Source organism: Prionailurus bengalensis, chromosome X (genome assembly GCF_016509475.1).
Source record: "Prionailurus bengalensis isolate Pbe53 chromosome X, Fcat_Pben_1.1_paternal_pri, whole genome shotgun sequence".
Classification (NCBI taxonomy): domain Eukaryota; kingdom Metazoa; phylum Chordata; class Mammalia; order Carnivora; family Felidae; genus Prionailurus; species Prionailurus bengalensis.
Window position 1 is genome coordinate 46,492,414 of NC_057361.1, and position 13,374 is coordinate 46,505,787.

The window sequence follows — 13,374 nt, forward strand, 5'->3', positions numbered from 1 at the left end:
ACTGACAAATGGATAAAGAAATTGTGGCTTATATACACAATGGAATACTACGTGGCAATGAGAAAGAATGAAATATGGCCTTTTGTAGCAACATGGATGGAACTGGAGAGTGTTATGCTAAGTGAAATAAGTAATACAGAGAAGGACAGATTCCATATGTTTTTCACTCCTATGTGGATCCTGAGAAACTTAACAGAAGACCATGGGGGAGGGGAAGGAAAAAAAATGGTTAGAGAGGGAAGGAGCCAAAACATAAGAGACTCCTAAAAACTGAGAACAAACTTGGGGCGCCTGGGTGGCGCAGTCGGTTAAGCGTCTGCCTTCAGCCAGGTCACAAACTCGCGGTGCATGAGTTCGAGCCCCGCGTCGGGCTCTGGGCTGATGGCTCAGAGCCTGGAGCCTGTTTCCGATTCTGTGTCTCCCTCTCTCTCTGCCCCTCCCCCGTTCATGCTCTGTCTCTCTCTGTCCCAAAAATAGATAAACATTGAAAAAAAAACCTGAGAACAAACTGAGGGTTTATGGGGGGTGGGAGGGAGGGGTGGGTGGGTGATGGGTATTGAGGAGGACCCCTGTTGGGATGAGCACTGGGTGTTGTATGGAAACCAATTTGACAATAAATTTCATTAAAAAAAAAGAAAGAGTTGGTTGAGAATGCTATCCTAAAAGGGCATGTGATAAAGAGTCGCACAGTATGGTTTATGCTCAAAGTTGGGATTGAATGCTTTAGAAAAGACCTCTGGTTGGAGGACCATCTAGTAGTAAAGCCTTAGAGAAATCTACCTTCAAGACGTGGTTCTCAGGTTGGAAGTATACCCACATTTAAGATTGGGGGTGGCGGGGGGGGCAACTGACAAATTGGTGCCATAAAAAATGGTACCAATTTGCACTCCAATCATGGAACATGAGAGATTCTGTTTCCTCACTGGAAACAGTGTTTCTGTTTCCTCGATCTTTTAAATTTTGGCACTTTAAAATTGGTACTTTGTTCTTGTTTTAGTTATTTTCTCATTCATCAGCTAATGGATATCTATTCTCTGAATTGCCAAATCATGTAATTTCTCTATTCTAAAAGATGGTATACATCTTTTTCTTATTGATTTCCAGGAGATGATTTATATATAAACAGAGATCTTAACCTTTGCCTGATGTTTATGTACCAAATCCTTTTTCCTAGGCTGTTATGTTTTTTTTTTTAAATTTTTTTTTCAACGTTTATTTATTTTTGGGACAGAGAGAGACAGAGCATGAACGGGGGAGGGGCAGAGAGAGAGGGAGACACAGAATCGGAAACAGGCTCCAGGCTCTGAGCCATCAGCCCAGAGCCCGACGCGGGGCCCGAACCCACGGACCGCGAGATCGTGACCTGGCTGAAGTCGGACGCTTAACCGACTGCGCCACCCAGGCGCCCCTAGGCTGTTATGTTTTAACTTTGTGTATAGTCTCTTTCTCTACACAGAAGTTCTCAACTTTAATGTAGTCAAAATTATTGTTCTTTACTTTATGGCTTCTGGGTTCTTAAGTCATGCTCAGAAAAGCTTCTCCATCCTACTATGATAAAAATATTCTGTATTGTCTTCTGATACTTTTGCAGTTTTATCCTTTGTATTTGATTTTATGTGAGACAGAGGTTTAACTTAGTTTTTTCCCAAATGGTAGCCAATAGTCCCATCCCATTTACTGACTCCCTACTAATTTGAAATGTGTTTTTTAATCATAAATTATATTCCCATATGAATATTTGGTTTTGTTTCTAAACTCTCTATTTTGTTCCCTGTATGTAATTCTCTATTTCTGTGATGATATAAGATTGTAATTTCTGCAGCTTTATGGTAATTTTGTATAAGTTCCCCCTCATTGTTCTTCTTTTTCAAAATTTTCTTAGTAATTCATGGGCATTTACTCTTCTAAATGAGCTTTAAAATCCAATTGCCCAATTCCCAAAGAAAATACCACTGAAATTTTAGTGAGAAATGCATTGAAACTTTTGATCAGATTGAGGAAAAAACTGTCATTTTTACTATATTCAATCTTCGCATCCAGGAACAGGATAGGATCGTTGACTATTCAAGTCTTCTTACAGCCTTTGATGAAATTTTCTAGTTTTCTATGGAGAAGTATTTCATGTTTCTTGTCAATTCCTAGTAATTTTATCATTTTGTCTTACTATTGTGAATGGAATCTATTTCTATTATGTCTTCTAATTAGTTATTGTTGCTATTCAGAGAAGCTAATGGTTGGGGTATATATTTATCTTGTATCTAGCCATCTCACTGAATTTTCTTATTAGTTCTAATAATTTTCCCTTTTATTCTCTTTGATTATCTAAGTAGACAACCATATCATCTCCAAATAGTGCTAATTCTGACTCTTTCTTTCTAATATTTATACCACTTATTTCTGTTTTTAATCCTACTGGTTAAAAGTTTTAGAAAAAAATGTTGATGGGGCGCCTGGGTGGCTCAGTGGGTTAAGCGTCTGACTCTTGGTTTCGGCTCAGATCATGATCTCAGGGTTCATGAGTTCAAACCCCACATTAGGCTCAGCGCTGATAGCGCTGGGCCTGCTTGGGATTCTCTTTCTCTCCCTCTCTCTCTGCCCCTGCCCTGCTCGTGCTCACTCACTTTCTCTCTCTAGTATAAAAAAATTAAATTTAAAAAAAACTTCTAGGAAAAAATGTTGGTTAGTGACAGTGATAGCAGTCATACTTATTTTGTTCCTGAGGTTAATAGGAATTTACCTACTAGTTCACTATTAAATTTGGTGATTATCTTTGGTTTCTGATAAAAAATTATTTATCAAAATAAGGATGTTTTCACTGACAGCTTACTGTACTAGTTATCTATGGCTGTGTAACAAATCATACCAATACAAGTAAGAAATAACTAGGACACTTACTAAGAGTTTTAAAACCAAGAACAGATACATAATTCTATCAGATTATTTTTTCAGCATTTATGGAGATAGTTATACATTCTTTTTACTTTAATCTATTAATGTAATCCATTAAAATAACAGCTTCCCTAATGTTTAACAATCCCTGCACTGCTGGGACAAACTTTCATTTGTCACGATATGTTCTTCTTTCAATACAATGATGGATTCAGTTTGATAATCTTTTATTTAAAAAATGTATGACTATTGAAATGTGAGATTGGGCTATAGTTCGTTCTCTCTCTCTCTCCTTCTCTAAACCTATCCAGTTATACTAGTTTTCTGGAATGAAGTGGAGCTGCCCATCTTTTTCCATTATCTGATCTTTCCAGATTCAATAAAACTTCCATCATACCACCACTTCCGTAATACCAGTTGGGTCCTGGTACCATTTCTGAGGAGAAAACTTTGACCATATTTTTAACTTCTTCTATATTGTTCTATTCTATTCAAGTTTTCTGTCACTCCTTAAGTCATTTTGGTAATTTATATTCTCCTAGAAAACCACCCATTTCACCTATATTTTCACATGTATTGGTATAAAATTATACAGAGCATCTTTTATGACTTTTTTCATCTCTTCAAAATCTGTGGTTAAATCCCCTTCATCATACCTTATTTTATTTATGTTTCTTCTTGCTTTTTACTCAGTCATATCTGCCAGAGAATAGTCTGTCTAGTTTGCTGGTCTTTTCAAAAACCACCTCTTAGTTTATCAAATCTTTTGTTTTCTATTTCATTAATTTCTGGTTTTATCTATAGTAATTACTTTATTCTGCTTTCATTTGGTTGTTATTTTTCTAAATTTTTGACTGGGATAATTTGTTTAATTTAAACTGTTGTGTTCCCTAATAAAAACATTTAAGACTCTACATTTTCTTCTGGGAACCCCCATGGTCACATCCCATAGGCTTTGATATACAGTATTCCCATTGACATTTATTCTAAATAGTCTATAATTGATATTTATCTTAAATAGTCTATAAATTCCATTCTTATTTCCTCTTTCACACAAGTGTTTTTTTAAACTTTCAAATGGGTCTTTTTTTTTTTTGCTGTTGCTATATTTCATTTTATTGCCTTATAATTAGAAAATGTAAAATGTGATTTCTCATTAACTTGGAAATAATGTTCTCAAAGGTGTGGGTGATTGTTCCCTCTGCCTAAACATCCTTCTCCATCCTATCCAACTGGCAAACTCTTACTCATCCTTCAAAACAGCTCAAATATTACATATTGTAGAACCAACCATTCCCGCCTTTGGGAATGGGGACGTGTATCTGCGGAAGGATTTTTAAGGAAGCATAAACTACAAACAGAATCTGAATCTCCTCTTTGGTCTCCTACCTGGTCTCCCAGTCACTCTTCTCACATGCTCAGACATTCATTCCACAATCACTCAGGGGGGCTAGAGGGAGATGGGGGAGAGGGTCTGGCAATGCTATTGCAAATTTGTCTGGAAGGGTGAAGGATGAGGGGAAGGATGGGTCTAGCTCTTACCTGCTCTCTGCCAGCCTGCCTGAGGGGGTAAGCTTCATGGAGTCAAGGACCTGAGTAGGACAGCAATACTGGTGTAGAGTATGAGACGCTGTGGACCTGAGAGACAGCAAGAGACAGAGAGAGAGAGAGAGAGAGAGAGAGAGAGAGAGAGAGACAGAGACAGAGAGACAGAGAAAGAGACAGGGAGGGAAGGGAGAGGCCGGGTGGGGAGTAGGGATGAGGAAGTGAGATGGGGAAAGGGAAGACTGGGAAGAATGGGTGGTGGAGGATTGGGAATGAAGAGGAGGGGTGGGAGGTGGGGAGGCAGGGAAGAAGGGAGAGAAGGGAGAGAGGGAAGGGAGGAAGGGAGGAAGGAAGGAAGGGAGGAAGGAAGGAGGGAAAGAGAGGAAGGAGGGAGGGAAAGAGGGGAAGGAAGGAAGGAAGGAAGGAAGGAAGGAAGGAAGGAAGGAAGGAAGAAAAAAGAAAAAAAAAACACAAAGTCAAGAAAGAGAGGACGGCACTCGAACCACAAACAGAACACAACGACAACAGGGGGCAGCAGAGACAAAAGAGCCAGTCTGGGCCTCCTGTGTTCCAGGTGACTCCGTGGGGACCTAAGCCACGGAGACACTGGGACACCACAGCAGGGAAGGGGGAAGGGAGCCCTCCTCACACCAGACGCCACACAGGTAGGAAAGAGGGAAGGGGAGAGGGGATGAAAGAGAAAGGGAAAAGATATATGGGGGGCTCCCCCTTATAGAAGACCCCTTACAAGAAGGGAGGAAGGCATGGAGGGAGAGGAGACTCTGGATCCAAAGAAGGGGAAGAACCCAGGCCAGGTGGGTGGAGGAAACACTGTAGGAGGAGAGGGAGAGGGACAGAGAGAAACTGAAAGAGACACTGAAAGGGTAAGACAGAAAAGGAGAAAGAGAAAGAGGAAGACAGAGGAATGGTGAGACAAAAGACACAGAGAGAGGACAGGGAGAGGCAGAGAGCGCCAGAGCAAAGGAGAGGAGAGGCGAGGGCGGGAGGAGAGCTGCCAAGGTCTCAGTGGCCTAAGTGACGGATGGGACTGGGGCTGAGTGGGTGGGTGGAGCCCAGTGAGCCAGAGGACAGGGTGGTTCCCAGTAGGAGTCTTTGCTTCCAAGGCCAGTGCTGTGCCCCTAGCCCAGGACACGACCCACACTCCACCCCCCCAGCGCTGTACCCCCACCCCTAGCACAGGGTCCAAAGGCCCCTGTACCTCCTGCTTCCCATGATTAAAGTCCAGAGAATGGGCCTGGGGGAAGAGGGACAGTAGGGTAGTGAGGCTGAGGGCCTGGTCTACCCTGAGCAGGGCAGGTGCTGGGAGTGGAACTGGCCCTTCCAGGTCAGCCAGCCCCTCTCCCCGACATGCCCCTGAAGGCAGATTGTGGTCATGGCCTGGCCATTCCAAAGCCCAAGTAAAGGCCAGGAGATGTGGCTGCAGGCCAGGCCAGCTGCCCAGCATCTCACTTGTGATTCTGAGGATGCCCAAATCTTAGATCCTTATAGAGAATCTTGGAATCTGAGCCTGTTCTTGTCAGAGACTCTAGAATAAGCATCATCATCAGAATGACTGTCTCTCAAGTGCCATCTATGTGCCAGTCACCAACCCCAGTCCTTGACTCATTATCTCATTAAATCTGAGACACAGAGACCCTTAGGCTGCTGGAATGTTAGTATCAGAGAATCTCAGCGGCTATGGGGGAACCCTGCAGTGCTGAGCCAGGCTAGCATGCCAAAGCAGCCACTAGTTACACCCCTCATAGGCCATGGACTGTGTTGCTCAGGGCTCCAGGGTCCTCACAGTGTGGGGGGCACCCGATGCCCATGCGCTCACCCTCTCTCTCGCTAGCTCCCTCCCCAAGCCAAAGGCCTCCAAGAGTCCAAGAGGGGAGCCAGGAACCAGGAAGCCAGGAGGCTGCTGAATCAGCAGCCCAAGGACCAAGTCCAGGCCGGGGCAGGGAAGGAGGGGGTCAGGCTGCAGGGTCGGGGGTGGGGGGGCTAGGTTCCTACCTGCTACTCCTCCCGGAGGGCTCCATGGGTCTGGACCTGTCCCGAGGGCAGGCCCCCTGGTCGGGCGGTGCCTCCACTGTGTCACCACCCCCTCCTCCCAGCCCTTCCCTAGAAGGAGGAACCAAGGAGGCGGGGCCAGGCCAGCTGGGCTGTTGGCCAGACTGCAACTGGAAACTTTGCTCCTTCCCCTGCTCCCTCAGGAGGGCTGGGAACTCCAAGTAAGGGGAAGCAGTTTTGAGAACTCACAGTGACTCCTCTGGGCCAAACCCCAGGCTAGGCTCCCCATGTGCATCTCTGCTGGAATCTCCCCCAAGAACCCTGTCAAGTGTGTGTCACTAGCCCTATTCTCCGGACAAGAAAACTCAGATGGAGAGACATTAAGTAATTCAGTACCGGTACTACAGCTACAAAGTGGCAGAACCCCAAGATCGAGACCTGGTTTGACCATTCCCCAGATCTGGATCGGTCCCCTCGGCCATATTGCTGGCTTGTGAGTACAGAAACTTTTCCACAGAAGCTTTTCACATTCTCATCTTCTGCACAATTAGAGACCATGTTTTGTTGTTGTGCCTGGATGCTGCAGATCAAGTAATATTCAAATCACCCATTTAGGGAAATCAAGGCAAGACCCTGGCCAATATGCTTGACTACTGCAATAAGCTTGCATTCTCCTGTGTATGCTTCCCAGGACTGGCTACGAGAAATGCTCCCTGAAGAGAAAAGCAAAAATCAGAAGAAACACCATTCTCCATCAAGAGGCTCTTCTTCCAAGGAAACTGCCCTGCCTGACTTTACAGATGGGGAAATTGAGGCCTAGAGAGGGGAAGAGTCTTGCTAATGTTCACACAGCCAGTCAGACTAGAATCCAGATGCCCTGACTCCCCACCTACTCATCACAGGAATCTCTCTCTCTCTCTCCTTCCTTTGGATGAGGCTGGAGAAAGGAGAGAATTTGGAGGGTTGGAAGGATGGGGGATTCCTGAAGAGTCCCACAGATCCAGCTCAGAGTGCTCTTGTCCTTTCACAGCCCCAGAGCCCAGGCCCCTGGCTGTTCTGAGCAGAAGGCGGCCCTGAGAGGGGCCGGGGGGCAATGATCTAGAAGGAATAGGAACTGACAGGCAACAGGCCAGCCTTCCTGCCTTCCTGCCTCCCTGCTGGGGCAGCTGGTTCCTCTCAAGAAAGCCAAAGCCGTTGAGAGAGATAGGCCCTCTGGACCACGGCAAAGTTGGCATCTGCAGGCCCTTTGTGGTCTCTTCTCCCTCTTCCTACCCTCTAAAGACCCTGGTCCCCAGAGCTCTGGCCTTGACCCCTGCTTTTTTCTCTCTCCTTGAGCAACTCTCCTAGCTCCTGCAGCCGCTGTGCTCTGTGCCCATTTGCAGTTACTGCCCTAATGGCTGCACCTCTGGCCCAGACCTTCCTCTTGGCCTGGTAGGAGTTGAGAGACAGAAATTCTAGTCCTGGCCATAAGGCTGACGTTGTGGCCCTTGGGCAAGCTCCTTCTCCTGTGTTAAGGCCAAGATCCCACACCTGGGTGCCTGGTAGAGCAAGTACAAGTCCCAGCTCTACCACTTTCCAGCTGGATAACGCTTCTGAGGCTCAGTTACCTTATCTCTAAAAGACAAGTGGCAATTTCTACCTCATGGGTTCTTGTGATGATTCAGTGAAACGAATGCGCATCTATGGTGTAGAGTCAGCTTGAGCCTAAAGGAGTCTGACACGTCTCCCAAGAAGACAGGGGAGACCCACGGGAAGCCTATTTGTTTCAGGGATGGGGAAGATTCTAGGAAAATATCTCTGGGCCACTCCTGGAATTCAGACATATCTGAGACTGTTGGGTAGATTCATGTGATGACCCACCAGGGGCTGAAAGGAAGAAGGAATTAATGGTGAGCAGCTTGACCCAGCCACAGGGCACCAGAGGCCTTCATTCACTTATTCAACAGATCCTGTGGACCCGGCACTGGGCCAGGGGCCTGATACAGCAGGGGCTCAGGGTAGTCAATGTCCTGATCTCATGGAGCTCATATCCAAGTGAGAGGAGACAGACATTCAACAGCTAATGGAATTAAGCTGGGCAAAAAGAGGAGGCAGCAGGAGAGAGTGTTCCAGGCAAAGGAAATAATTTGGGCAAACGATCTGAGGTGATATTTCCAGGAACTGCAAGAAGGCCAATGCAGCTGAGTGGAAAAAGCAAAGGGGAGAGAGGTGAGACTGGAGATGTAGGCAGGGTTCTAATCACACAGAGCCTCGGAGGCCACGATAAAGTTTTGGTATTTATACAAAGAGCAGTTTGGCAGCCTGTGGTTCATGTACAGGCACTGGGGGAGGGGAAGTGCCTCAAAGCCCCTGAAGTTGTATGGAAAATATTAATGAGTAACAGCATGTTTGGGGGGAAAGTGTAGCTTTCATCAGATCCTCACATGGGTTTATGATCCCAAAAGAGCAGGGAAGCTCCTTATATGATTCCATTTGCTAAGCGCCCACCATGAGCTAGTGGCAGGCCTCCTAGAACCTTCTCTGAGCTGACTCCTACCCCCCCCTCTCAGCTAGACTCAGCCTTCCCCTGCCCCTGATCCTCAACCAGTGCTCCACCCAGACAGGAGTGCTTACATTCTCTGCCACACTGCTGTCCCAGCCTCATCTTTGCCTCTGCTCAAAAATCCATTCCCACCACCCACCCCCACTGCCACCTCCCCACCTCACTAGCTCCCCCTAGTTCCTCACAAGTCAGCTTACAGGTTGTGCCCCCTGGAACAGGCCCTGGCCCCTTCCCTGTTTCCTTCCCACCCTGCACTTGTCTCAGCCTTGTCTGTCCACAAGCTGATTCTCCCTCTGGGCCAGGAGCTCTGTGGGGACAGGGGTGCTGCCTTATTTATCCCAGTGTCCCCAGAATCCAGCACAGGGCACCCAGACACACAGGTCAGCACATGGTGGTGGTAGTAGACAATCCACACTGAGGTGGAGGCTGCAAGATGGGCTGGTGGACACTAGAGGGCACTGTGGTCACTAGAATCCTGGCCTGATGCTGCCCAGGCTGACCCACAGTGGGTACCAGGACCAGGTGCACCTGGAAGCAAGGAAACTGTGCTCCTGGGTCCTGCAGCTCCTCAGCTCTGGGCCTAACTGACTGGGGTCCCAGTTACAGCCTCCCAATTTACCTTCTGCGCCCTTCCCAGCCCATGGCTTATGACAGTCCCATTCCTCTGCAGAAACAGCTTTAATTCTTTACAAACACAGGTGCCAAACACGCCTCCCACAGTTCCAGCATACATTTCCTGCTCTGCCTGCAACTCTCTCCTCTCAGCTTCACCTCACCCCACCCCCAGTCCTCACCTGGCCAGCTTGTACTCATCCTCCAAGTCTCAGCCTAGGTATCAGCTTAGAGAGGCCTTCCAGCCCCTCAGGCTGGGTACAGTATACTTCTGAGATGCTCCCGCCCTATACTTCCCCTGTAATTGTCTATTTCCTCATCTCTTTCCCTCCTGGACAGTGAGTTTCCTCAGAGCAGACTTCTATGATTCATCAGTATATCAGCTGAATCTAATTTAGCACAGTGCCTGGCACATTGTAGGTACTCAAGAAATCATCCTTGAGTGAATGAGTGGATAGATGGGTGAATGGATGGGTGGGTGGGTGGATGGGTGGTTGGATAGGTGGGTGGATGGATGGATGACTCTGGGAAGTCACTTTACCTCTACAGGTTTCAGTTTCCCCAGCTGTAAAGTGCCCACAATCATCTCTACTTGGCAGAGTGGCCAGGAGGCTTAAAGAGAATGTGTGCCAAATGCTCCCTAACAGTACCCAATACACAGCAGACATTTTGCAGATCAAAGCAATTATTAATATTTGGAATAGTAAAAAAGGGGGGGAGGGGAGAAGTTGAAGGAGACTCTGCCTTGAACCTGGGATAATCTCTCCAACCTCATATTTACCGTTTACACATAGAAGATGGCTTTAATGATAATAAGGAAACTATCATTCCTATTAAAAATATTAAAAATAACAGCACCTTCTATATGCAAGCCAGAAACAGGAGGCCCCCAAGGAGGCGGTGGGCAGCCCCTAAGTCTCAGCCAGAGGATGCGAGGCAAAGGCCAAAGTCAAAGCCGTGGGCATTGCCCCTGCATCTGGAGAACAGTCATTATGGGCACAGCTGGTTCCGAACTCTTTACTCATAGGTGAAAACTTGTCTAAGAGGTCATTAATTCTCTCTGTAATTAATGTAAAAACTGCAGGGGTTTGTATTAATGGAAAAGTAAGCCCAAGCGTCAAGCTGATAATATTGATAATGTGCACTTATAATTATATACTGCAGATAACTATAAATTCAGTCCCTGCACTAATAAAATGTGAAAATTCCCGAAGCAACCAAGAACTCAGTAGTAGCTGTACCATGAGTAGCATTATGTTAGTTGTTCTGATGCTATGAAAATCACCACACACTGGTAGCAATGGTAATATTCACTGTGCACTTAAAAGCTGTTCTGGCATAAAAAGGGGGGAATTATTTAGATAAAATGAGGGTGTTTTAATGCAAGTGCATGGAACTTGAAAGCACAGTGAGCAAAGGTCAACTTGCATTAGAAAAGGAACCAAAACCTTAATGGACAGGCAATTTAACAACCATGGGCTTCTGAGCAGACCGCCCCCCGAGGCTCTGACCTCATGTGTGGACCCACAATAACTGCTAGCTGGAGATGTATTTGACCTCTCTACCCTCACCCACTTCTAAGAGAACTGACTCCCACCTACAGCCCCTTGCTGCCGCCTGTTCCCATAGGCTGGACAGAAACACTGTCATATGGAACGGACCCTTAAGCTTCCAGGTTGGCAGCCACATCAGATCGTATAAACAAACGCAGATGAAGCTAGTCCAGAGAGGTGAGTCAGTGACAAAGAGATGACAGAGACCAAGCAAGCCATGAGATACACAGAGAGATGAGACATGGGCCTGGGAGATGCAGAGAGAGAGAAGGAGGGAGAGGGAGCTAGGGCAAGTAATCTTGGTCCTCGATTTCTTGGTCCTGCTTCCAGTTGGTGTGAGGCCTGACTATATATATATATATATATATACACACACACACACACACACACACACACACACACACACGCACACTTAATTTCTCAGATTCGGTGAGATGTAGCTTCACAATAGTCCACCCCCCACCTTTTACATTCTGGAGTGAGTTTGAGTGGGTTTCTGTTCCCTGCAACAAAATGTACCCAGACTCAGACAAGGGAAAATTGGGGATATAAGTGGAGGGTTTGCATAAGCAAGACCACATAAAGAACATTATGTAGGGAGGGGTGGGTGCAATCATAAAGTGTTTGTGTTTGCTTATTCAAATGCTCCCTCATTTCCTGACACTTGCTTCCACAGATGCACACTATAGCCACATACTCACACACACTGACATTCAGTGGCACGCAGAAACAAAGGCAGCAATGGCTGGATATGCTTTTATGCAGATACCCAGACACACATGGACACATGCCAGCACCTCTGCATTCCTCACGCCCGCACGGACACAGAAGCAGGGGCCACGCAGGAGCACACACAGGCGCATGAACACAGTGGCGCTTGCCCACAAAGCTCAGGGCAGGAGTCGGGGCTTGACTGGGCTCTGTGCAGCCTCCCTCCCCAGCTGCCAAGTGACTCATCCCCGGGGCTGCTAATTAAAGCCAGGACAGAGGGGACAGAGGCAAGGGGAGGGGAAGAGAGAGAAGGCAAGTTTATTTTGGTTCCAACCAGGCACGCAGCCAGCTTAGGGGTCACCCACTTCCTGGGGCTAGGCCAGGCGGAGGCAGAGGAACACAAACTGGAAGGGGAGGGAAGACCCTCTTACCCCTTTTTGTCCCTCAGGATCTTCCTGGAATGGCACCTTCTTTGGGAAAATTACCCAACTCCCCCACACCATCCTCTTCTATCTCACTGTTATTCCAGCTGTACCCCCTCCAGACTCTTGTCCTTACAACTGGCCTCTCCTCTTCAGCACACTCTCATTTGGGCTTGCTGGAGCTGGCATATCTGTGTCTGTACCCCGCTTCTGTCTCCCCACCCCCAACAGACCACCCAACACAGGTATGGTACATAGGGAATGCTCTACGTGCTTCTGGAATACAACTGAGTTGACCCCAGTATACTGTGGTGACTGCACCTCTGATGGTCTGAATTCCTATCCTAGTTCTACTACGGGATAAATGCCTTCAGCTCCCTAAGATTAGTTTCCTCATCAGCAAAATGACAAGAATATACACCCTCTAGCATCATTATGGACATTAAATGAGAGAATATAGGTAAAGTGCCCAGCATGGTGCCTGGCATATAACAGCTTTAGCTAACACTCAGTAAGTGCTCCTGCTGTTAACACCCCACCTCAGGCCCAGGGTACTGGCAATAACACAGAGCCAAGTTCCAAGCTTGGCTCCACCACATGGTACCTGGGGAACCTCACAGAGAACTGCCTCATATGTAAAATGGGGGTCTGCGATATGATACCACAGATGGACTGCAAAGATTTGAGCCTGTCAAGCATCTTGTGTGGAGCCCAGATCTTAGAAGCTGCCAGATAAATGGCAGCAGTGAATACTAAGGGCAGCAGGAGGAGCAACTCTGGGGTCAGAGCATCCCAGGAGGGAGAAAGTAGGCAGGGTGGACTAGGGCAGCCAGGGAAGGCTTCTCAGAGTGAGGAGGACTGGAGTTGGGCTCCCAGAGCCAGAAAGCTTTCAGCAGACACTAAGTGACAAGGTTTTCAGGCACAGGAAGTGGTGAGAACAGAGGGCCGGGGCAGGGCGGGCAACCAGGCTATGCTGAACAGGACTCAGCCTGGGAAGGGAAGACTCCAACACAGCTGGGTTGCCTCCAGGGACTGGTGGAGTCTTCGACTTGTGGATGGGGGAGCCTTGGAAGATCCCTGCAGTCTCAGC

General features: G+C 47.1%; 1 protein-coding gene across 7 annotated transcripts in view; it reads right to left on the reverse strand.

Annotated features, from left to right (window-relative positions):
• Nucleotides 1-13,374, reverse strand: part of IQSEC2 (IQ motif and Sec7 domain ArfGEF 2) — a 78,364-nt gene that overhangs the window by 36,681 nt on the left and 28,309 nt on the right. For 2 of the 7 annotated variants that reach the window (XM_043571338.1, XM_043571335.1), the window contains exons 1-2: nt 6,448-6,576; nt 4,432-4,527 (exon numbers count right to left, since the gene is read on the reverse strand). The exons of 1 other annotated variant lie outside the window; for it this stretch is intronic. In XM_043571338.1, the coding sequence (XP_043427273.1) occupies nt 4,432-4,527; nt 6,448-6,473 (122 nt within the window). In that variant the 5' untranslated portion in view covers nt 6,474-6,576. Of the gene's footprint in view, nt 1-4,431; nt 4,528-6,447; nt 6,577-13,374 lie in introns of those variants that run through there. 4 more of the 7 variants (XM_043571337.1, XM_043571332.1, XM_043571339.1 and 1 more) reach the window with 3 other exon arrangements.